General features: G+C 39.1%; 1 protein-coding gene across 1 annotated transcript in view; it reads left to right on the top strand.

Annotated features, from left to right (window-relative positions):
- Nucleotides 1-25,876, top strand: part of FGD6 (FYVE, RhoGEF and PH domain containing 6) — an 81,842-nt gene that overhangs the window by 11,426 nt on the left and 44,540 nt on the right. Inside the window, exons 2-3 of the mRNA XM_040061531.2 lie at nt 4,383-6,798; nt 24,231-24,378. Of these exons, the coding sequence (XP_039917465.1) occupies nt 4,383-6,798; nt 24,231-24,378 (2,564 nt within the window). The remainder of the gene's footprint in view (nt 1-4,382; nt 6,799-24,230; nt 24,379-25,876) is intronic.

The following is a 25,876-nucleotide window of genomic DNA, read 5'->3' as shown; positions in this document are numbered from 1 at the left end:
GTTGCTTCAGGATGTTCTCATCCTCCTCTGAAACAAATGGAAGGAAGAACAGGAACACTTTATCAGGCAAGCAATAACAGGTGTTGTTCACAGAGGAGATCAACAGGATGAGAACAGGTGTTGCTTTTTCCTCAGCATGCTGAAGGACATAATTCACCAGAGAGATGTCTGTTTTCTTTTCTGTGACCTGAAGCCGAAGAGCTCATGCATTGATCTGCATAGGTGGTGCTAATGACAATTTGTTGTTAGAAAAATAATGCCCCCTAAATAATGCACTTTTTCTAAGGGGGCCAGGTGTTGGGTTTTTTTAAGCACCTTTTTTTTCCTTCAGCACTGGGCATGATATTCGCTGTTCCTATGTGAGCAGCAGATTTCCTGTTGGTCATGGCAGCATTGCTAGTCACTTTATTTATGGATTTCTTCCTTTGCATGGTCAAACAGGTTGGAGGATATCTCTTTGACAGTTTCTCTGGCTTCTAAACATTTAATCTGTTTATGCAAATAAAATTTTATATTTCTACTCTTAGATTTGCATTTATTATTGGAATCCCTGGATGCAGAGATTGTCTTTGAGAAATGGGTTAATGTTGGAGGTGGGAGTGGGGAAAATCATAGTGATTCTCTAATTTCCTGAGTAAGACAGGCCAGAGAATCCAATGTCCAGTCCAAAGTTTCCTCTGAAAATTCAACACATGTCAAAAGTGTAGTTTAAGTTGCCTGTAAGTGCTTTTGGCTTCCGCACAACACTAGACGAGATGTTTCTGTAGTTAATGATCCTTTAGGATTCATAAGAATTTTAGAGTTTTGTTTCTAGTTTGAACTTGTCAAACCTCAGTGGTCATCTAAGGAATCTCATCAGGGGTTGGGTGGTTTGTTTTGGTTTTGGGGTATTTTTTGTGAGTCAAGAGCCACCTGTTATCAAAAACCTTTCACATGTGCTTAAGTTTATATTCTATTAACATCTTAGTTTTTAAATTCTTGGTTAAATTAACCAGGATGAGCTTCCTTGGGATTTGAAGCATAATTTTTAGACCTTGGATGATTCTGTAGTTATTTCTGAGATTGCCGGAAGGTGATATTGCATTTCACTAACAGTCATGGCACAGCAGGTGCTATGTACAGAAATATTTTCAACTCCCTTCACCTTTTATACTTCTCAGATTATTTTCTGCTTAGCTTCAGACCTGCATGAAGCTCTCATAAAGTAACTATGTGCAATGATTTCCAAATGCTCTTCAATTTTTATGCTCCTAAGCATAACCAGCCATCTCTGTCCTTAGTTGAATAGTTAGTTCCATATGGCACCAGGAAAAAGCCCACTGTCTAAACTAACTACCCCATGCATTTGCTTTATAACATTTCCTTGATTATATTTATTGTTTTTCACCTTGCTTGTGCTTGTCATTTAACAAAAAGTCATTCTCATATGACTTCCAGTCATTCCTTACACCTTTATATATAACCATTGCCTCCTACTTAGTTTTCTTTCTATTCTGGATGGGAAATTGTCCTTTTTAGAGCACTGTTAAGTAGAACTGTGTTTTTCTCCAACAGTGAATTGAATTAGTTTATAAGCAACTGAATTTTAATTCTTGATTTCTAATGTAAATCTACCATGTTTATCAGCTGCTGTAATTTTTTTTCTAAGTAGTTCATTGCTTGTATTCTTCAGAAACTTAAAGATATTTTGTTGAGGAAAACTACTGGTATGCATTCCCCTCTTGGAGTCTTTCCTCTCACGTCACATTTATGTTTGAAAGGGCTCTTCATCACATTCCTTTCTGATGGAGCGGTTGACTGCAAATCTGTATTGATACCGAGACAATAATGTGCCCGTTAATACTTTGACCCATATCTACTCTAGATGTAATGTGCAATCAGTTTAAAGCAGACAGTGGTGTCTTTATTATCCCATACAGTTTGCTGGTCTCTTCTGTCTGTCTCAATGCTTTTTAACATTGAAGTGATTTGAAAAATTCTAGTAGGCTTCAGAAATCACATTGAATTGCACTTACTATCAGAAGTGAATTTTTCTGCTCTGTTCATTATCCAGGTTTCCGCCACTAGCTTACAAACAACTTATCTGTTTGCTTTTCTTTTCTTTACATTTTAATGGTTTAGTTTTAATAAAACCATGGGATTTTTTGATCGTTTAATGCAGGTAATGGTGTCATGTCATAAATTCTGAGTGTGCTCCCTAATAAATCCTAGTTAAAAGCCTTGCAGAGTAATCTAGTTTGGCGGTATCCAAAATGTTAGGCACTCCCACTATAATGAGAGAAACTTCCAAGGTTTATGGACTTCAGTTTGTGTGTGGGAAAAATAATCCACAGGATGTTGCTTACCTAGCCAGTGTTTAATCTCCTGTGTCTTTTTCAATCTGTTTCTCTCACTTGGGCATCAGGAAGGGTTCCAAAGCAGCCTGTCTCTTTCCTGTTTCCAGGGAACTTTAATAACGTAGTAAATATTACTGAATATGGCCCAGGTCTACTACTGTGTTGCGTTCTGTGACAAATTTGGCATCCCTTCTTCATTTTTTTACTGTGTAACACAGGCTCCTTTATTGCCATCACTTCATAGTCCAATTCAATAAACAGTTGACTTGTCTGAAAGTGAGTGAACAGCTCTCTTCTGTTGTTCAGGATCAGTAGTTACTCACCTAAAGAGTTAATTTTATTTTTTCCAAGCCAATTGTTGATTTATCTTTGTGTGTGAAAGCTGCCTTTAGATGGGATGCAGAAGATGGGATATCCTTGGCAGTAAGTGGTAGTTGGGTCACTGTTGTCAGTGGCCATAGGGAGCTATATCCGTGGAAAGAAATTCTGGATTCCCCCTTGGAAAATTTCTTAAAAATGGTCTCTGCCATCAGAGACTGCCATCAGAGGTTTATCTCTTCACTAATATAATGGCAGCAAGGGCAGCCATTCTGAGTGTAGGTAGAGACAGTCTGGGTACCATTTAGTGATTTATGTCCTAGAAAAACATGGTTTTACTGTTTCTGTCTCTCTGCTTAGAGCAGTGGCTTGCTGTTTAGGAAATAGTTGCAACTGAGGGTATGTGCATTTTTTTTTTAACCCATCTAGATTTCCTTCAAACAAACAAATCCCCACAAAACAAACCTAAACTTTGAAACCTCATTCTTGCATTTCTAGGCTAGAGATTAAGATAGAGTGCATATCTGTAGTAATAATGGTAGTAAAACACAACCAAACACCAAACCCACATTTCAAAGGGAATAATAAATCAATAGCCTACCCTATCTATTTGCATGTGAAACACTAACTAATATGATTTCTTGAGAGTGTTATTTAACATGCATACGATTTACTGAAAGTATACCAAAATATTGATCAAAAGAAAGGTGGTAAATACAGAGGTAAGACATTAACAGCGAGAAACTTGTTGACTTTATAAATTTGCACATATCAAAAAACACTCAGAGCACTTAGAAATCTGAAAATATTCCAGCATATGGAAAAGAATTGGTCATAAATAATCTCCTGAAATATTCAAATGTTTCAGACATACTATAAAAAAAAATCTACAAAACAAGCAAACAAAAAACCCCCAAACCACTCAAACAACAGGATCAAAACTCCAGACCTCATGAGCTCATTTTCCTGAGTGCTGTACGCTCTCCCTGGGGTTTGTCATCTTATTGTGCCAAGTGGGTCCTAACTCATAATAGTGGTGACTGTTACTAGGTCAGACAGGTTGGAAGAGTAATTTTGTATGAGGCACAGAAATAGTGTTTTACTTTAGAAATTGCTACGAATTCCTGCATTAACTTCATACCACAGACTAACTGAACTGTTGGTAGTGATGTGCCAGTTTTGCAACTGGCACAGTAATTCATCTCAGCATTTTTTGAAGAGGAGAGGAAGGGAACAAGTATTTTAGGTTACACATTTCTCAAGATGGTGGAGGAAGGGACTGAACTACCCTGGCCACTATTCTGGCTGTCCCATTGTCTTCATGGCTCATACTTGTGGCACTTAACATACTTGCAACATTTTAAAATGGTTTTACAGTTAAAACTGCAAAACCAGGCCAATCTGCTCTGCTTTTCTTGGCATCAGACTTTAGCATCTGAGGGAGTACTAATATTATGTTAAACTGTTTGTTTATGAAAAGACTTTGAAAACTTCCCTGTCACTCCTTGATGTGCCTATTAAAACAAAGAAAGGCGACTCATGAAGAAGTGGTGTTAGTGAAGGAAGGCATGTTTTTAAGAGAAAAATGTATCCATGCACAAAATTGTATGTAAATCTCATATTGTAAATCACAAGTTAAATGTTACAAAACTTTTAATATACTTCATTGCAGGTGAAGTTGTTCTGTGGGCAATAGTGACTAAAGTCTTTGTTTTCTATCCTTCCTAGAAATTAAGAAGCCACCAGTGGCCCCCAAACCAAAATTTGTCCTAGGACACAAGGCAGCGCCTCCACCTGTTGCACCGAAGCCTGATCTTGTACTTCCTGGTGGGATACAAGCAGCAAGGAAAACCAAGCCAGCAATTGCACCGAAACCAAAGGTTCTCAAGAGCTCCTCCATCCCGGAAGTTAAACCGCCATCGTCTACACGGAAAAGCACAAAAAGCTTTGAGGAGCACAGGGAAGATTCTTCTCAAACTCTAGACCATTTGAACTATAAAAATGAAACCTCAGAAGGGAGTACTGGAAACACAGCATATATTCTACCTGTGTCACCTTGCAAATTTGAATGCCTTCATAAACTTGGAAATGCAGAGAACACTTGTAAAACTCAGATAATTCTTGAGCACTTCGACACCTTAGAGAACATCAAGCTTGGTGAAAGAAATGCACTACCTCTGGGGGATAGTCACAATGAAAAATTGGCAAGTAGAAGTCAAGTGGTTTTGAAAGCCAGCATTTTGGAAGAGAAACTTAAGGATGTCCTAACTCATGGTGTATTTCCTAGCAGCAGTCCTGTGAGGCATAGGTATGCAGACAAATTTGACAAAGGGGATGACAGCAGCTCTAAGAATGATGTTAAAATAGAGTTTATGGAACTTGTACAATCTTCATCATCTTCTGAGGTAGCTAAAGGGAAGCAACAAAATGCTGATGGTAAGATTAGTGCTGATGGGTTTCAGATGTCTGAAACTTGTCCTGGTTTGACTGAAAATAATCACAGTTGTTATTCCCCATTGGACAAGGAAACTCTAGAGAATGAAAATTTAAGTAGCAATAGGATATTTTCAGGTGAAGTAGGGATGAAAGCAGATGCTGATAAAACCTCCCCTGAAATATCTTCAGTCCTGAGCTCCAAAGTGCTTCCTATCCCTAAGCCAAGAAAGCCACGTGCTGCATGTCTAGTCCGTCAGGATGGCATAGACAGCACAGGAGAAGGAACAAAGGAACCATCTGTTTCAGAGAAAGATTCTTATGGTGTTGTGGACCAAAGCTTAAAAAAGCCAACAAGAATTTATGTCCTTGGTCAAAGTGTTTGTTATAACAATAATGCAGAAGTGTTTCATCCTGAAAAATGTGAGGTAACTCAAAGCAATGCAGAAAAAATACCTCAGGAAAAGGAGACTGCTGTGAAAGAGCCTTCACACAACCTTTTGCCTCAGTTTTCACACAGAAGTCCTGATTTGGTGAGACATGTTGAGGCTTCTTTAAATGCAGACCATAACTCCATGGATGAGATAAAAGATGACACCAGTATGCCAGATGCTATGGACAAAAGGACTGACTTTGTCAGGTGTGATATCCTGTCCATGAGTTTGCCAAAGCAGCTCAAATTGGCAAGCAATCAGCAGTCATCTGCTTCCTACAGCCTCCATGTTTCCCCACAATACTTGGAAAATAAAGAAGTTAAAATAAAGGATGAGAGTTCCCCAAAAGTTATTCCTAAGAAACCACAGAGGCATGGCCTTCCAGCTGCTGGCTTGCTGAAAAAAGCTGCATCAGCAGAGCTTGTGGACAAAAGTTCTTACACCTCCAGTGAGGACAAATCAAACAGCCTTCTAGAAGGATCTCACTTCGCACATCCACGAGCTAAGGAGCAGGATGCGCTTTCATCCTGTGACATACCCAAACTTTCTTCTGAAAAACCCGTCTGGAAGTTACCTCATCCTATTCTTCCGTTTTCAGGAAATTCTGAATCATTAAAAACTGCTACCAGCTTCAGCCACTTGACTGTTGTGACAAAGCCTAGGGCCAAGTCTTTGTCTGCTGTGGACATAGACAGGACAGACAAGTCCTGCAAAGACCATCACAAGAAAAATAGCTTGAAAAAGCTTCTGAACATGAAACTGTCGGTTTGCTTAAAGAAAAGTGACTTCCAAAAATTTCTGTCTAAAGGCGGCCAGTCAGTTGAGAGTGCTGTTGCCAGCCTTTCTAATGGGGATGGGTGTGGAAATAACAGCAGGAATATAGGGTTTCTAGGCAGTGAAAGGAAAGCTAAATCTGCCAAGGTGCATTCCTTAGAAATAAATAGTCTGGCATTACAGAAGAAGAGGCAGAGAAACAGAAGTCAGCCTGAGATGCGAAATAACCAAAGGCTGGAGTCTTTAGAAAGGCATGGACTTTTGGGTGAGGATTTGTCCCAAATGCCTTTGAATTCTGTAACCAGCATTTGTGATCCAGAATATGAGAATGTGCGTCACTATGAGGAAATACCTGAGTATGAGAACTTACCTTTTGCTATGGGTGCTAGGAGAAATCTCTGCTCTGAATGGCAGAACTCTAGCAGCATGGAAGACCAGAACACTGACTTCTATGAAGTTGAGGAGCCTTGTGAAGCTACAAGAAGGCACTGGAGACTTGACAGGTAAAATAAAGAGAAAAGGAAATTAGAAAGCTGAATTGTAACTCTGTTGGTTGTAAATATGTTTAAATTATAACTTGAGAGGTTGTACCTCTTTCATTAAATGTCAGCAGTACAGTTGTTCCTGTATATCTTTCTGTAGGCTTTTGTTGTTTTGAAAACTGCTTGCACTTGGCAGTGAGTCAAGAGGAAAAGTAAACCTGTTATTCCTCATATATTCCTCAAAATTAGGGAAACTTTTCCAGGATTAATTAAAGCAAATCAGATACAGTCATGTATTTGTATCCAGGAATACTTCAATGGGGCAGAATGAACCTTACCAGTCTCACGATGAACTGGAATAACTATCCAAAGCGTGCATAGCTGCTGCGTTTATAGGGGGAATGAATCTATTTTTAGATCAGTTGATAGAGCTGGGAAAAGCAGACAAGCTTTTGGTTATGCAAATTCTTCATCAGGTCTGGAAAGCTTTTTCAGGCATAACAGAAGCTACTGCCTCTCTCTAAATACAGTGAGTCTTCTGTATCTGCCTGTGCTCCCAGCAAAGGTGGTAGTGGTGCACAAGATCTGTGTGACTCATAGAATATTAGTGTGATGGGGTTTGGTAACTCTACAGGTTGCTGCTGTGTTTTTTTAGCTCAGGAGGTGGTGGAAATAGATAATACCAGCAGATTCAAGAAGGGATTGGACAGCTTCATAGATATGTGGAAACAGCCTTCATTTGCCCCAGGGAGGTTTAGATTTGATAGTAGGAAAAATTAATTCACTGGAGGGGTGGGCGGTCAGGCATTGGAATAAGCTACTGAGGGAAGTAGTGAAATCACTGTCTCTGGAAGTGTTCAAGAAATATCTGCCTGTGGCACTTGGGGACATGGTTTAGTGATGAACATGGCAGTGCTGCTTTAACAGTTGGATTGAATCATCTTTGAGGTATTTTCCAGCCTTAATGATTCTGTGATTCTATGTCCAAAATGGTTGCTAAATGGAATAGGCAGGAACAGATCTTTTAATATTTGTACTGCTGTGATGGATGCTGAGAAGAGAAATGGGCCACAGAGAGTGGCCAAACTCGTGTGCTCTCCCTAAACAGCATCACTTAGTGTATCTGTCAGTGTGGTAACAGGTAAAGCTTTGTCCCAATATGGTATCATGCAATTTCTTAACTTCAGCTGATCAGTTTGCCTTACAGATAGATCCTAAAGATTTATCTCAAAGCAGCAATAAAGATTTGAATGAAATATGGAGCCTGTATATTTCAAAGTCTCCAGCAGACTTCTTCACACTATTGAGAACATTTGCATAACGACAAGAATAAATGAATTAGCTCCTAGATAGTCACATTTAACTTCATTTTTCAGTGAGAGGTACTAAGCTTTGTTTCATTTTGGATGTATGTATAGCAAACACATGCTCCAAAGAATCTGTGTTGTCTTATATAGGAAGAGAAATATTTTAAGAGGGATCCTGTGTTAATTATTTTATAGCTAATATTATCAATATGGGTCTGTTCGTTGGAAAGCATGAAACCTTATCATGGAAGGTAGGATTTCTAGTTATGGGTACCAGTACATTTATTCAAGTGGTTGTTGAATATATTTATAGTTTACAGCAGAGTGTTTCTTAGTTTTGTCTTTGGTATATTTTAAGTTCCTGACAGAGTGTATGTTTTTTGCTTAAGTCTAATCTTGAGAATCTTTCAAGGATTTTGGCCACATTCTCTCAGTATTCCCTCAATTTGGTGTACTTGAGAAGGGTGAGAGCAAACTTGAATAAGGATGCATTTCACGTGTTTATGTGACTCATTTTGGTTTGTGTTGCTTTGTTCTGAATACAGGTGAATATCTGTCTGCTTTAGGAAGAGGATAGTTTTGTTGTATTAAGCATGGTAGATGTGAGATTGCAGTTGCCCCTGAAGTGAAATTCTCTAGTTTTATTATCTGGGCTAAATGTGTGCGATTTATTGTTATTCCCTCCCCACACAAACCTTCCCCAGTACTGATGGTGATATAAGGGTTTTTAAGTGGTCTCTCTGGCCCATCTACACCTCAAGCTGCTCCCTAAGTTGGATGTCCTTAGCACAGCTGAGTTTGTGTTGTTTTTCTTTCAAAAGCACATGTAGAAAACCAGAACTAGAGCCATTTATGTGTTTATTTTAAATTGAATGAAATAGTCAGAAACTACCTTATGAAACAAGTAATGCATGCAGTTACTTCAATAGATTTCAGAGAATAAAGAAATCACTAGGAAAAAAAAAAGGGAGACACAGCAGTACAGCAGTCTCTTGACCTGGCTCAGTGCTGCTGGGAGAGCAGGGATGAATATTCATTTTGGCTCTGCCTTGGGAGGTGTAACGGTCCTCGCCCAGACAGGCCAGGCAGGCAGCTTCTCCAGTTTTCCCATCCAGTATTATCTGAAATCTTTTGAAGCTTTCTTATCAATGTTGTCTTACCCTTTCTGCATAGTTCTGTAAGAGCTTTTTATCATTTCCTGGGCCAGGCTGTATTATAAAACCAGTTAGAGAAACAGTGCTGCTGTTGTTATTGAAATAATTGCCTCTCGTGTTTTCCCCAGCCTGTCAGAACATGCACTCAGCTCTTTTTCACAGATCGCAGCACACAAATTCCTGTAATGCACTGCTAAGGGAGATCTCAAAGCAAACTGTTATGATTAAAGTCAATGTACAAATGAGATAGTTCTGAGAAATTCAGACCCACTGCCGACACATCTAGTCATAATAGCACGTTCAATATATTAAGTCTGAATTACCAGAAGAGTTCAATGGTGTCTTTAGCTCATGCTATATTTCTTTCTGGAGGAAGAAATAAAATTTTGATAATGTTTTGCTCAATGCTTTGATGGTTACAGAGGAATTTCCTCACAATCCCATCTGGTGGAACGAGTGTGCTTTAATGGAGGATGGTAATAGCTTTTGACACTTTTATCTGAATTTCACATGTCATATTTAATTCAGCTATGTTTTGTTTGCTTGAGCCTTTCCACAGGGAATTAAATACAAATGGCAGGCCTGGGTAATTATTGGTAGGTATCAGTTGTCAGGACTTCATTTCTGAGATATTTGATGTCAGCCTCCTTTCTACCAAAAAGAGAAGGCCTAGTTTTGAAAGGAAGAGAGTCAGGGTCCTGATCTGGAGAATGAACCACTGAGGTGGAACAGGTGCTGCTGATGGGAGTCAGAATGGATTTGGGTTTTGTTAAGTAGTTCAGGGGAATATTCTCAATAAAATAAGTAATGTCAGTAGCTTGGGAGCAGATAGATAGTCTATGTTTTGTTTCCACTGTATAAAAAGAAGTCTTTTGAAATTATGTTTAAGGATTGCTTATTTTGGTCTAGCCTACCTGTTTGACTGCCAATTTAAAATGGTTAATTTGGATTAATGTGTTTTTATGAGGACTGTATAAAGAAAGTGAGTGAAGACTAGATGCTGTGAGATAGAAAATATTCTGTTAAGTGTAAAAGAAGTTTAAAATATCATTAACCAGTCAGATAACAACAGGAAATGCAGCTCTCTGTGTTTGCTGGGATTTGTGGGGGGTTTTTTTGTATGTTTGGGGTATTGGGTTGTTTGTTTGTTTTGAGTTTTGTTGGTTTTGTTTGGTTTTTTTGGGTTTGGGGCTTTTTTTTGAGAAAACAATGGTTCAGGCCTGAAAGGTGAGATGAAAAGTCAGTTGTTCTGGTACCACAATTGATTTAGTGTTGTCGGAAACCAATAGTTGTAATGGTTGCTTCAAAGTAATACTATTATTTTGAAAAGTCCAAATAAAAGAGAAGTGTTTATGCATTAGTTATCATATTTTTAGTGTCAAACCTTTATTCTGAGGAGGGGACAGCAAAATCTTCCTTAGATCTAAAAGTAACATTGAGTGTACTTAATTTATCCAGTGAAGTAAAGATGCAAAGGAACAATGAATGTGCCTTGGTACATCTGTCATGCTGCAGAAAATAGAAAATTTTTTGGATCTTTTGGCCTTCCTTTTAGTACTACATTTTTCTAGGCAAGACAGTTGTATTTTAGGTTGAGTGAGTCTACTCCTTCAGCCTTCTGGGAATAGCATACCTTATGTACTGGCTACTTTTGACAGTGTTCCTTGAAGATATTGCAGAAGTACATGACTGCTAATTTATTTATGACTGTGTCATTGTGTTTCCAGCTAGGATTTTTGTTTGGAAAGGCCTGGGGAGCGGGGAGTACCATGTGACAACAATCTTTTATGATTTCAATGTTGGTTTAATCAAATATTACTTCGTATTTTACCCACAGCTGCTGATTTGGAATAATCCATTGGTTTTCCAGAAATGAGCATGTCAATGCAACATATAAGTTTAGTTTTCTGTACTAAATTCTGCTCTGGGGACTGAGTCCCCAGAAGTCAATTAAGTGTCTGTGAAAACCTCTGTGGAATATTGAATTTCATATTCAAATCTGTGTGGTTAAGCACTTTGCTTTGATACATATTCCTCTTTGATGTTGGGGGGGGGGGGTTGTTTTGTGGGGTTTTTTGTGTGTTTTTTGGTCTCTTATTTTTTTGCAATTGCGAAATTCCCATTCTGGAACACTAAATTAATAGAACACTGTAAGATCTAAATAGCATTTAGAATACTGCAAGTTCAAACCCTTATGCTGAGATTTGGATGCACAAAATACACTTTAGGTATTGGATGTGTTATATCCATGTCTTCTTTTTTTAAAATCTTTTTGGAAGGCTATAACTTCCTGATAAGTAGAGGCCAAGTATGTAGGTTTGCTTTTTTTTTTTTTTAATTTCATCTGTTTCTCAAAGATTATTTTCTGATCTGAAGAAGGTCAGTTCCTCCTTCTGCATCAGCTCTTTAGTTTTGCCTCATCTTTCGGTCTCCCCTCTGTATCTAGAAGGGCTTCTGCCGCCCTTCGTTGTACATAAAATTCTTTCTCTGCAATTGTCCACCAGGTTTTAATGAAATAGCTTTTTGATAATAGGCTGTTTAGGTTTCCTGTCAGGCTTCTTATCCTTGGTCATGTGTTATCACTGGCTTTCTTTTTGTGTTGTGCTTCCTTGAGCCTGCCTTTCTTTTCCCCTCCCTCCTTTTCTCAGTCCTGGTGCGGCAGGGAGGCCTCTGCCAGCTCTGAGGGCTTGTCAGTAGGGAGCGAGTCGGAGGGCTCAGGTCTGCGCTCCCAGCCCCCCAAAAGGCTGACTGCAGAGCCTCTCTGGCAGTCCCAGTCCCAGAGCTGGGAATGGACAAAGCATTTCTTGCCTATTGCATGTAAGAAATAAGCCATTGTGCTGACTTGTCACTTTTTGCTCTTGCAGACCATGAAGAAACAAATTCTGCAATTGTTAGGCATGTCTAATCAGAGTTCAAATCAGAGGGGCATGGAAATGTTGGTGAGAAATCGTAGTAGTACAGTTGCTTGGGAGTATTGATGTTTAACATAAGGACTTTGGGGAGGATGCAGGCGCTGGGAACCTGGGGTCTGGAATTCTTCTCTTTTGTAATGTTGAATTAATTATTTTCTACCACTAGGTTACAAACTACATGGAAGACTTGCAGTTGTTTTTTTACTCAGGAGAGCATATGGACTGTTTTGGGTTTTGTTTTCTTTTCTTTCTTTCTAAGAAACTTTATGTGAGGCAATGTCTCCATGGTCTGCTCTTCCAGTGAGAGAAGTTTTCCTTAGCATTGGAGTGTCTTTCAGCTTTACCGTTTAGTCTGCTATAGAACCTAAAATAAAATGGATATACTCTAGGAAGAAAATAGGCACTCTGGAAAAATACTCAATTCTTCTAAAGCAAACTGGTAGAAGAACTATGCTGATAATCTCCCCCGATGCCTCTCCCTCTTTTTAAGATTTTTTTAAAATCAGAAAAAATAGGAACTTTTTTAGAATCCTGACACATTCTCATGCAAATATGTTTTTGAGCTATGGTGATTAGATCTGTTTTGACAGTGGGAGAGATTCTGAGGTCTGATTTGTCTCCATCTTCAGTGAGGGAGAGAAAGAAGTTGGAGAACTACATTTTTCCAATGCTGTTTTTCTGATGTACAATCCAGTCATGAAAAGATTTAAAATGTCTTATGACATGCAAATAATTGTGGAGATCCCCATATTGGTAATGAAAAAGATTTTTTTTTCTTTGATATTGGTTAATCGCTCTTTTCAAGGGCTCCCTCTTGATTTTAGTAAAAGAAAGAGAGGTGGGTGAAGAAGACTGGCATGGCCAGGGAAACGTCTGACAGATTTGGAGTGCAATAATGGAAGTCTTGTAAGCTATCAGGTGGTATTAAAAGGGCTACATAAAAACAGATGTGATTTCAATTCTCAATGTTATCTTTTTATTTTATGTCGTTAGGGCTGCGTGTGCTTGTGAGTACAAGTAAGATGGGGGCAGTGGTGATGAGGCAAGCGCTGCTGTGAGCATTGTCCAGCTGCTGGGTGAATCCTCATCTGTTCTTCAAAAGATTTGGTGGCTACTTTGGTTACAGTCTTGTGCAGTCTAGAAAATTACATCATATTAACCTTGATGCACATGCAATCCATATGCATTAAAAGAGCCATTTTGAGGGTAAACTGTGCTGTTCTTTGTTTGCAATTGAAGAAATGCTCACCACAAATAGCAAAAATGTCCAAACTTCTGTGGCCATTGCTCCCCTGGTACAATACAAGGATGTCCTTGTCCTTCCGGTGACGTTGCCCTCAGCTCAGTGTGCTGGCTCTTGGCTTCAGCTAAAGGGTGGTTCAGTGTGCCGTGGGGGAACCCGAAGGAAGCAAAGCCATGCATAAAGCAGCATGCTGCATCCCTTAGGCTGCTTCCTAACCCCCTGGTTGGGGGTAACAGGAACTCGAGTGTCACACACTTTTGTAAATTAATCTGCAGTGTTTTATCTTTTTCTTTCCTCTTTTATTCCATGTTTGTGTTTTTCCTAATTTTGGCATTCTTCATATGTATTTCCTTTTCTTAAAGGCGGAGGAAGCTAAGTTAATACTGCATATTTGTCTCCGATGTTGGCCTTTCCCCCCCCCTCCCCCCGCCTCCGTGTGCGCTCTGTCTTCTTCTGCCAACTGTGATATAAATTAGCAAGATGTAGCTCTAGAGAATACATCAGTTGCAGAGTGGAGAGTCAAATGTGATATGAGAATTGATGAAAGAACCATTTATATACTCAACAGCAGCTTTTTCCTGTGGCTTATTTTCAGCATCAGCTCAGGAAATGTGCTTGTGGAGCTCTGTGACACAGTGATACTCTAACTGCATTCTAATGTAATAGTATGTGTAAAACAGTAAGATTTTTGGGTTGCACAAAATGAATGTGTAAAGAAAGTAATCAAAATATTAACTTGGTTTTTTATTTAAATGCCAACAGTAATATTAATATGCCACATTTACCCAACATTTCTGCTTGACCTATTTAAAGACTTTTTAATGGCTAGATTTATAAAAGTGTGCAGCTATGTTGTTTCAATGCACTAGACAAAATTTAGGTATAAGACATGCTGTTTTTATTTTAGATGCTAGAATCCAATGAGTTTCATTTAGAAACATAAGGTTTATACAATTTTTTTTTTTCTTTAAAATATCTTTCTGCTTGTGAAAAACTGTTCTATTCAAGCAGAAGACTAAAGAAATCTTTAAGGAGCATTTAAATAAATAAAGGTAGTTTTTACCAAACCCACCATTTTGAAAGCTACAACCTGAGCCTTTATGGCTCAGTGATTTTGACTGTTCAGAATTCACTTGGGTTATTTGTTGCTTTTTTCCCAATGTTTGTCGGAGTGGGCTGTTCTGTACAGATTTTTAGATGAGCTGAAAAGTTTATAAAGAGTGTCTAAATCCCATTCTTCTTCTAATTTGTGCAAAAGATTAGAGGAAGAGATAGCACAAGTCTTTTCTTGCAAGCAGCTCAGGTATTCATTACTCTTAGTCTGTGTTGCTCTTGACTAAACTATTTCATCCTCTCTTTTCTGACATACTGTCCAGGAAGCTGCATCAGCTCCCATGCATGAAGAGTGTTGTGTGTTTAGGAACTAAGCCACTCCATTTTTATTTGAGATCTAGGTCACTACCTTTTGAGTAATCTGTTACTCATCTTTTGTCATCTTCTCGATATCTGGTATGTAAAAAAACCTGAGTGCAATAGGATGTGCGTTATTTTTAAAGTGAGTGAGCAACTGTTTAAAGAGAGATATTGGAGCCCTGATTCAGGAATAGTCATGCAAAAATCATAAAACTAATGCTGAGTCAATACAGAAGACACTGGGTAGGGCCCACTCTGATTATGTGAGCAGTAGCTACACCTTGAAATGTCATGGTAGATCTGGCAGGTTAAGGTCAATTTTATTTGAAATTGATATTAATAGGAAGTTTTGTTCTCTGAGTTTTCACTTCCCTATTTGATAAATTTGTTTTGACATTTTTTGTCATAATTATATTATAGTTTTCCAGAAGTCTATTTAGTGTGTGCTAGAGTTCTGGTGTGGTTTTTCACTTTTTTATGTGACTGGAAAATGAAGTGTTGTTTTTCTTCTGATCCTGCTGTCCTTTCCCAATCTACTTCATCCCACTAGGGTCTACTTCATCCCGCTAGGGTCACTGTTTTGTGAATTGAGAGAAGTTAGAATAAGAGGTCCTGATTGTGAATGGGTGCCATATTTTTCTGGTCCTTTTTTCTATTGTTTGGGGAGGGAAAAAGCTCTAAATTCTGCTGTAAATCTCTGTAAGGAGATAATTTGAGAGTTGTTCACCCCTTTTTTAAACTGTGCTTTCTAAGTCATGCTGCAAAGTATGCTCATGACTGTAAATTCTCTTTACCTACCCTGGGAGACAGGTAATCCCTCACGGCTTTTGTTGGTGACAGCACCAATGCAGGGACCCCTTTCCCTTTACATGCTTCCAGCCAAGGGTTTAAATCCCTAGGTTTTGCCACAGTATTTCACTTTCCAGTACCAGCGCTCGAGACTGCCCCACTGTATCCTCCTGGATCATATTCTGCAATGTTGGCATCATCGCCTTTTGGCACCTTTGCCTTTTGGCACCTGTGCTGGGATGGGTAAGATAAGTAAGACTCCTGGCCTAGGCTGCATTTCACTCTCATTTTTTGCTTCATGGTCCAATATGCCCAAAGGAGAATGGAAAAGCAAGGTGACATGAAGACAACAATGAGGGAGAGGATTTTTTAGCTCTGATGGTAGATAGTCACTGTTCAGAAGATCGGAAGTTCAGGTGACAGTTCTGAATTACGATGGGTTAGGCTCCAGGTGCATCTGGAGTCATATGGAATTCATCTTTATGCTTTCTAGACTGCCTTGTGAACGGGCTGTGCTGGTATTGACTTCATCAGGCTGGTTGTGGAGGGAAGGTATTTCAGCAAAATGTAACTCATCCAAAAAGTGCAGTAATTGATGCCTTTACTAATCTTGCTGATCACTAATCTCTATGTATTTCCTTAAACATTCCATAGAAACCCACTTGTGATCTTGGTTAGTATTCATGATTATTTGTCAGTCTGAGTGTCTGTCTTGCTTGTCACGATGTCAGCTGTGCCACACTGTTCAGGAGCTGAGCTGTCCCACTGTGGGCACCACTTTTCTTGCAGAACTCTTAAACTGAGACCTCTCTCTTTCTTATCCGTGGATTTTTTTTTTTTTTTTTTTTAATGTGGCTTTGCTGTGGTGAGTGTAGAAACATCTGAAGCATGCATGTGTGTTTATGCTGAACTTTCCAAGGAACTGAGGAATTGTCAACAAACGGTCTCACTGAAGATGACTTAGGTGAGCATGGGAGGCTGCCCGTGGTGAGCCATCCTTGGTGCCTCTGGCCTCAGGAGCTCATGTTTGCAAATCACAGCTAAATAAGGAGATAATTTGAGATCTGTTTGCACCTTTTTTTAAACTGCGCTTTTTAAGGTTGTGCCATGGAAGTATGGGCATGACTGTATTGATCTTAGTGTGCCTGGAGTAGGGTGCCTGACAGAATGGATTACTTAATAAATTTTGTACCTTTTTTTTAATGTAAGCACATATGACAAATGAGCTGCTTTTTTTTTTTTTTTTTTCCCTTTTATTTAATTTTATTTTCTCTTTTTTGTTGTTGTTTTCCTGTCTTAGAATGTGAGTCAGCTGTATTTTTCTTTCATCTCCTTGAGGAAAGTAGTATGTGTTGTCTTCACCTGAGGGTGACAAATGCTAAACGGAATGCTGCTGGCTGCAAACACTGGGATAACTTGGTTCAAGCAAGTCAGGTGCAGAAGTTTGCAACATGTTCAGCCAGGTATAGAAAGAGCTGCCGGTGGCTTGATCTAACAGGCTAAAGGTGGTGGCAGCTCTCACAGTGTTTGTGATATCCTTGCCCAGAAGTGCCAGGTGCAACCAGTGAATGCCAGAGGTAAGGACTGGGACAAAGAGATGTTTTCTTTCTTATGTTTCTCCTGGCAAGAGCAATCTCCTGGCACTCCCACATGGCCTCTCTCAGCAGCCAGCCCATTGTCCAGGAGGTAGCTGACAGCTTTCAAAGTGCAAGCAGCTCTGAGTAAAAATCCATTACAAATAGATTGTATTGAGCTTTTATTTTGATCGTGTATTTCTGTCATCAAGGATCCTAGCCTTCTGTGGAAAAAGTAGACACTAATGAGTGCATACTGTACATACAATATTGTTTAAAATAATTCTGTTTCAATTCTTGAAGCCTTTAAATTGAAATTTGAAAAAAGGAACCTGGAGTGTACAAAGTATTTTCAATTGTAGTTGTTCAGCTGGATGCTAGTAGTTTCTGTTTTCTAGCTGTGATTATTGAGGAGTGTTTATATTGTAATTGAATCCTTAAAATTCCCTAACCAGCCTGTAGAGAATATAGCGCAACAGTCCTAAGCGATGCAAATAGTCATGGATTCATTGGTTTACTTTGTTTGCCCTTTTTTTGTGGTGCTTTTTATTTTAAAGACCATGGTAGACGTCTGTTTGATTCCTCGCCATGCCACCTGTGGAAGGATTGCTTGCAGAAGGAACTAATGAATCTCATAGGCATGATCTATTTTAGGTAAAAGTTATAAAGAAAAAGAAGAGCAAAATCAATTGTCATGTTCCTTGGGATCACACCAGTAAAAATTCACATCTGGTTGCCTTTTTTCTTGTTATTAGTCAGAATAATAAGAACTTATTAATATCATTGGCTTCTTACTGCAGAAGAACAAATGGTATAACGTGAGTGCTATTGTGTAAAATCATATTTGAGAGGGCACCTTGCTATCTCGCTCTCTTGCTGTGAAAAGGCACCATTTTTGGCAGAGAAGTTGAAGCCCAAGCAGCTTGGCTGCAATAAGGCAACAAGTCTCTAGTGCTGGCAGCCACATCATCACTGCGAGAGACGCAGCAGCATCCGCCAGCCTTTCTCACACTGTCCACTACACCTAGAGAAGAGAGATGTGATCTCAGCTTCAGCTTTTCCCATCTGTGAGTGTCATTAAACCAGAGGGGTGACTGATGCTGTAGAAATGATTCAGAGAAGTAATCCCCCTGGCCTGGTTTGCATTTTGTCTTCATTTGCTGCTTCATGGTCCAGTGTGCCTGAAGAAATGAAAGCAAAGGGACATGAAGACAACAAGGGATGGGATATTTTTAGCTCTAATGGTAGACACCACTGGTTGTTCAGAGAATCTGAAGCTCAAATGAGAGGTGAATATTAAGCTCCAGTTAAGCTCCAGGTACATCTAGAGTGATATGAAATTCATCTTTATGCTCTCTAGACTCATTTGCAAAAGGAAATTTGCTGGTCTTGACTTCTTCAGGCTGCTTGTGGAGGGAAGGTATTGCAGCAAAATGTAACTCATCCAAAAAGTGCAGCAATTGATGCCTTTACTAATCTTGCTGATCATTGATCTCTATATATTTCCTTAAACCTTCCATAGGAGCTCACTCGTGATCTTGGTTAGCATCCTTTATTATCTTAGTGCTTTGCCAAGTATGCTTGCTTTCTAGAACTGATTTTCTTTTTCCAAAAACCTGCAGTAATCAAATAATAAAGACACTGAGCTGTCTTTAAAAAGAATTATTAAATAAAAGCAGAAGAAGTTCACTAAATGAAACAAAAGGTTATTAACCAAGCACTAATTTCACTTTTGCTTTGACTTCCCAGGAACATCTTCTGTTGTTTGAGCACCCAAATCAGGGTATTACTTCCTAAATTGTTTTGGGATATTAATTCAAGTTCTATATTTATAGTCCTTCCTTGAAAGAGATTCTGAATTTAGGACCAAACAGAAAAGATTCCGTAGAACATTTTGTTTCTTTATGTCTTTTACCATTGCATTTTCCTGGAAGTGTACAACTAGGGTTCATGGAGGGAATCAGTTAGTGAGGTATGCTTACAGCTATTGGGAGTATGAGGGGCTATGAAAAAAATAATGATGTTACCACCTACTGCCTTCACAGAGAACCAGTGTGCTTTTAGGTCTTAAAAAACCAGCAGCTGAATATCCCTTAATTACTAAAATTGATTGCAGGGAATGATGATGTTAAAAACTGAAAATGGATAAGTACTAATAATAGTTGCTTGCTCTCTGGGGAAAAATGGGGTTCAAGCAGCTGTGAAAAGATTGTGAAATGCTGTAATGATACAGAAGGATTTGAGATGAAATATTATAATAGGGCATGCTCAGTTGCTCTCTAAAGTTCTGGTGTGTGTTTTTTCAGTCGGGTAGGGACTTCAGTTTGTGTAATTTTGCCTGCATGTTGAAAGCTTGCTTTAAAAATAAACAAACATAAACACCCACAAAACCCACGCAATAAAATACTGGAAGAAGAAACGGAAGGATAAAGCAGAGTGTACTGGAGACTCCTTTTAAAATAACAAAAGGATGAGAAATGAAGAGTTTAGCAGCATTCACAGCAGCTGAATAAACAGAGCCTTGCACCTTGTTGTGTGCAAGGCTCTGTTCCTTCAGCATTCCTACGTATTTTTATGACTTGCTGAAAGTAGGAAAAAGATCTAAAAAAGATGAAGATCACAAGGAAATGTGTGTAAAGGAGTAGCATGGATGGATCTATTTTAGCAAATACTTTGGAGCTGTGGAAACTTCCTTTTTAGTAATTATGGTGATGCTAACACTTGAAGTCATTCCAATGTACTATAAAATGCTTAATATCGGAGCATTCCATGGCAGAGAATCTCTCTGAATGATTTCAGTCAACCTTAAAATACTATTTGTCTTCTAAAGGGGTTGGAAACTGAGGCTGAAACGTAAATTGTGACTTCAGGCCACAGTGCCCTATGCAGGGTCCAAATCAAAAGTGTCTGAAAGTGAAGCCACAGGTGTATTTGAAGCTTCTGTAAGACAAACTAGTCTGAACTAGTCTTGGTCACCTCATGAAGATATAAGTGGATCTTATGCTGATCCCCAGTGGTAATTGTCTGATGGAAATTTTTAAGTTTTGACAGTTTATCTTGCTGTATGTCTTGCTTGGACTAGCATGTTTTATTTCATTAGCATTTTACTGTTGCAATAGGAAAATACAGCACAACATATATGCATCATCCCATAAGCTGTTCATTCCAAGGCAAACTAATGATTCCTTCATTTTATGTGTCAAATAAAAAAGCCCCACGTCTATATTTAGATAACTTGCTCATGAGATATGGCAAGATGTTCTTACTCAGTGCACAGCACAGTGAGTTGGCAGGGCTGGTGTTTCACATGACTGATAATGCAGAAGTTTCTATTGCTATTGCTGTGGATAGGACAAAGAATTGTGACGAAGAGGGAACAAGATAGAGACAGTCCACAGTATCCCCAAAATACCTATCAGAAGAGCCACTCAAAATAAGCCTTACTGCATGCTTGTGGTATTTTGGAAAAGGGGGATTAATAAGTGTTACAAAAGACCCTGTTTATTTAAAGATTTACTGTTATTTCCAAAGACAGTTAAAGTGCAAGGAATTTCACTTTATCCAGAGATAACTTTAAGAGAACCATACATACACTTTACATTATAGATTACTTCAGAGGTAAAAGTACAGAAAAGAGTAATCAGTAAATCCAAATCTGCTTTCTGTTTCACCAAAAAAGGCGTAGCATTTACCTTGCAAGGTTAAGGTGTAATGTGTAAGGGGAATTTCATGTTCTTCAGCAAGTGGCTGATGAACACAAATGAACAGGGTAACTCTGTCCCCATTTTCTATGAAGAAAAGGACACAAGTGCAGATACCACCAGGAAGGTATCTACCCATGGCTCCAATATTGCATCCTATCCCTGGACTGAAGGCTTGTTTGATTCTGGAAAATGGCTGTGTGAAATGACTCTTGATCGTTAATCATCTAATCATCCGATTTGTTTTTCCTTTAAAAAGCAAAGCAAAGATGGGGGAAAGTATTAAAAATTCCACTAAAAAAACCCACAACAAGGTGTATCATGTGGAAGAACCAGAGGGCTGTGAAGTGAGCAAATACAGGATAAAAATGGAGTAGATACTGTATATAGGATTTTATACACGGTTCTCTCAGCTGTCATAGCTTCCTTTACGTTAATAGTAGGTGCACAAGCACCACAAAGGCCAGAAAAGGAGCTTACTGCTTAAACATTGTGATTTATAGGAAGAAAAAAAACTTAAACAGTGAGTGGCTGTCATTTGTGGACACTTAACTACACATCCTAAATTATCATTAGTTAATTATTAATATTTTTAAGTATTTGGGGGCTTTGTTTGTTTGTTTGGGTTTTTTTTTTACAGAAACTTTCTGTTAGATAACCTGATTAATCTTACATTTAGAAAAATGCTTCACACAACATAAGCCAGCTAGTTTGTTCTTCATCCTTCAGTGGTGAGGGGATTGTGTTTGTGCAAGTAAAATACAGCTTCAGTTGGAAGTATTCTTGTTTCTGACTTCCAAAAGGGTTCCTAAACCTTCTAAGTTTTGGCACAGCTGCCCTGAAAAGTTTAAATGGAAAACAGCAACAAAGTCTGTGAGTGGGCATCCAGTAGAATATGCTGAGGCAAAAGAAGAGTGATGTTGCAGGTGTGAAAACAATATTTTCTTGATGAGAAGGAATCTCAGTTAAAGAAAATTAAAACAGCAACTAAAACAAATATTAAGGCTAGGAAAAAGTGCAATAAAATGTCTAGTAACAAAAATAGACATTAATGAATACTGGACTAAAAAGTATATTCCAGTGCGGTCAGAGATAAAGCACTTAATATATTTTGCACTGGGGGAAAAAATACCCTTGATCAGAGATAGATTCAGTGACAGATATGGATGGTAAAGCTGAGTAATTTAGTAAAGGAAGGAACAGCAGTAATTTCTGTTGCAGGTTTTGACTAAAGCTGGGGCATATATCTACCTCATGTCATGCTACTGATGTAATAAAGATGTTTGTCACAATAAAAGAATATGAGGCGGTAGCTGCTAAAATAAATATTCTCAGCTGACTGTGACATATAAATTAGATAAGGAGTTTTCTGAATTGCTGAAGTTAATGGATAAATACAGAAATCTTAGTTTCCTACTAGCATGATTCCTGGGAAAGCTCCAGTAAATAGCTGCTTTTTTGCCTTCCTGAAACTCCTGGAGACTCTACGGGAACTGTCCCTGGCATACACGATATGCTGTCGTCATCAGCACTCATCTCTCTGGTGGCTGTTGTCTTCCTGCATGAAGCTGATAATTTCCAAACCCAAATAAAGGGGTGTTTTTCTGCATCCAGGGTGTTGCAGGACCTTGTTGAACTCAGTGATGACCTTACAGTCGCCTTCTTTCCCCTCCCCCCACCCCCCAGTTCAGTTCTGGGAGACAGAAACTGCTTGGGAGTTTCCCGAGTCCTTCCTGTGTTGCTGTAATAGAACCAAATTATTTTAATCTTCTCTGTGTCTTCATGGCTGACCAAGGTCTGTCCTCAGGCCAGCTAATCATTATCTCCAAATATATTTCTATTTGTGATCAGCATTTTTGTATTGGTTTGTTTGTTTTTAACTCTATCTTGAGCATTGAGTAATAAACACTTTGCTGTAGCAGAATCCCCTTCCTTGACCTGCTGAGCGCTCTTGCTGAGGGTGCCCTCGGTCCCACTGTCCATGTCACTGACAAACCTGATTAACAGCGGCACTCCCAATACTGAACCTGAGCCCTGAGGAGTAGTTCTGCTTTTCAGATTGCTGGCAGACACTTTCCGCGGGATCCATGGTGACAGGTTTTCTTTCTGGTAGCTATCACAGATGGAGGTGGCAAGTCTGAATAGTTACTCTCCATCCCCGCTTTCCTCTGATTCAAAGCAAGGAAAAAACCAGTCGTAACTATTCCTTGCCTTGGGTGGCAGAGAGCCAGGTATATGGAGAAATGTGTAGCCCTGGCAGCTGGTGCAAAATTAGGCGTTGGTCAGCCCAGTGAGATTTCTGCTGGCTGCAGCAGCTCGTGGACGAGGGTTCTTGGATTTGCTTTTTGTTTTGCAGGATAGGTAATCAGTTTTGGCTCATGTCAAAATAAATCTGTGGCATCCCAGCATCTTTTTGCAGATCTTGAATACAGATTATGTGATTTTTAGATAGCTTACTGTATTTGGAAATTATTTGATATTTTTAAGGATTAAAAGTAGGAGACCAGGAATTTGCTGTGTTTCCATGTAACCTTTCAAATACTTAACACTGTTTCCTCTAGTCTGTTTTCTTATCTATCTTTCCCTACCACCTTTCTTCTAGAATTGCATTTCTTAAATCTCTTCTGAAGTTGTCAAGGCTAGTTAGAGGAAGGAGATTGTGTGCCTGTCTCATGCAATTCCTGTATTGCAAATACAGCTGAAGCTAATAAAAAGAGACCTCTATAATGATTGTCTAGCAGCAGAACAAGGTTATGTTTTATAGCTTTGACAGCTATCCGAAAGGTGTCTGTTTCTGGGGGATGGGTGTTCTTAATCGCAAAAGATTCTGCTTTCCTGCTTTTAAGAATTATTTTTGGACAGAATGGTTATGATGTTGCCATCACTGATGCACTTGTTTAGCATATGCGTTGAGAAACAGGCCTTTATGTATACATGCATCTAGAGTTTCACACAGAAAGCTCCAGTGTGAGTACCATATCTGGAACAAGACCTGCTGCTGTGAGATAGAGGATAGCAAAATGGATATGATCTTTTTTTATCCTGGCACACAGTGAATAGCAATAAGGGAATAGGTTTATCAGACTTTGTTGTTAGGCAAACTCTGGTGGACATGAATAATATAAATACTCCAAAGGTACTGTGGCTTTTGCTTGCTGACAGTGAGTATTGTATCATTACTAGCACAAATAAAATGTTGCAGAGTTATGAGTCCACTGTGGAAAAACCTCCAACTGTTGTAATCTTCAGACTACCCAGTACTGTTTTCAGGGTCTCTGATACCAAGTAGATAATTTATTGTGGGGTGAAACAGAAAGCTCTTTACATAAACGAAGTATGATGTATATATTCTAATATTAGGTCCTTAGAAGAACACCATGATCATCCCAACGTGGTAATGGGAGTTCTTCAGTCAGATGAAGAAGATATCATGAACAGTTCTGATGAAGATGATGACACAAATTCTGATTCCAGCAAAGGGGAGATTGATCCTCAAGAAGATAAACAGGTATCTTTTTATCTTTATCTTCTGAAACTATTCCTCACTCTCACAGTATTTCATAAGCTGTAATCTGTTGGGATATTTTCAAATGTAAACCAATGTCACCTGTTGAGGTTGAGGTCTGACCTGCTGTTATCTTTTGTAAGTGCCAGCTTGGAGTGATTTTCCTTATTTTAATATTATTTCTTCTTCAAATGCGGAGCAGGAAGACAGTGTTAACTACTCTGAAAGAAATGAAGTTATGAGGGTCCGGTCCCTCCCTTTGGGAGTACCCGTGCTCTTACTTCTCAGTCCTGGACACCCCAAAAACAGCCTGCCCATAGACCAGTGCCTCTCCTCAGCAGCAGTCCCAGCAGCTGTTTCCTTTGATAGTAGTTATATCTGCTTCCTTTCTTTAAAAATAATTAAAAACCAAAACAAAAACAAAGCTCCAACGAGATAAGCAGAAAAACCCAATGGAACATTTTAGTGCTGGAAGAGAAGACTTGGCATGTCGGGCCTGAATGTTGTTAAACCAAATGAGAGGACTAAATTGGGAAAGGGAAAGAGTCAAGGGAAAAGCTTGTTCCTGTGAAACCAAACAAGACTACCTATATATGCTAACTTACCTTGCATGCCTCTAGGAATTCCCTCAGCCTTTCACAACAGTTTTACAGGAAAGCGTCCCCATTAGGAGGGTTTTCAGGCAGGTTTTATGGAATAATTCAGTGCTTGCTGTGAGGCATCTGCTGTCGCTGGCTTCAGCTGCCCTGTGGCACGTGCAGCCGGCAGCTGGGAATTAACAACCAACTTCCTCACAGCGAGAGCAGCTGCAAAGGAGAATGAAGCAGTCTCTGCATCTGTCATCAGCTGGCTTGTCTTATTTTTCCTTACCGTAAGCATCTGGCTTTTTTGATGCTTTATATCCGTTAGGGGACTTACGGGGCTTCTTTCCAGTGTTGTGCTGGAGAGCCTTATTTGTATCCCTTCGGTTCTCCCACTAGAGACTCTCAGAGCCAGGGTATCATTTGTCTGAGCAAATGCAAAGTGGCCCTTTCAGTGCCAGCTGGTATGTGAAAAGTCTTTCAAATGGGGTTGAAAACAGGCCGTGATATTTCATTTCGTAATTGTTTAGCGGTAGCATCTTGTTCTCAAAATACTAATTTTCATCTCATTTGCAACTGACACATCTACAGTGATGACAGATACCTTGCTTTGCATAATTGACTTACTTGTGAATTCAGTCTTGAAGGGAGCGTGTCAGCTGTGCTTTCTAAATAGCCACAGAGGCCTGAGAATTGGTGTTAGAATCTCGCCTTAATGCAAAATGACCCACACTGGATAGATTTCAGTGTTCTTTGGAAATAAGTTTACTTTCATAAGCAAAATCCCAGATTTGTGTGCAGATGTCTATCTATATAGTATATAAAAGAAATAATGTATTTTGCACATATGGGATGTTATACAAATTTTTTTAATTTAGAAATTAATTTTAATTCAGTAATTAGGTGTGGTGTCATTCAAA

Source organism: Hirundo rustica, chromosome 4 (assembly GCF_015227805.2).
Source record: "Hirundo rustica isolate bHirRus1 chromosome 4, bHirRus1.pri.v3, whole genome shotgun sequence".
Classification (NCBI taxonomy): Eukaryota; Metazoa; Chordata; class Aves; order Passeriformes; family Hirundinidae; genus Hirundo; species Hirundo rustica.
The sequence above is the reverse complement of the archived record's forward strand: the minus strand, read 5'-3'. Positions and strand labels throughout refer to the sequence as shown.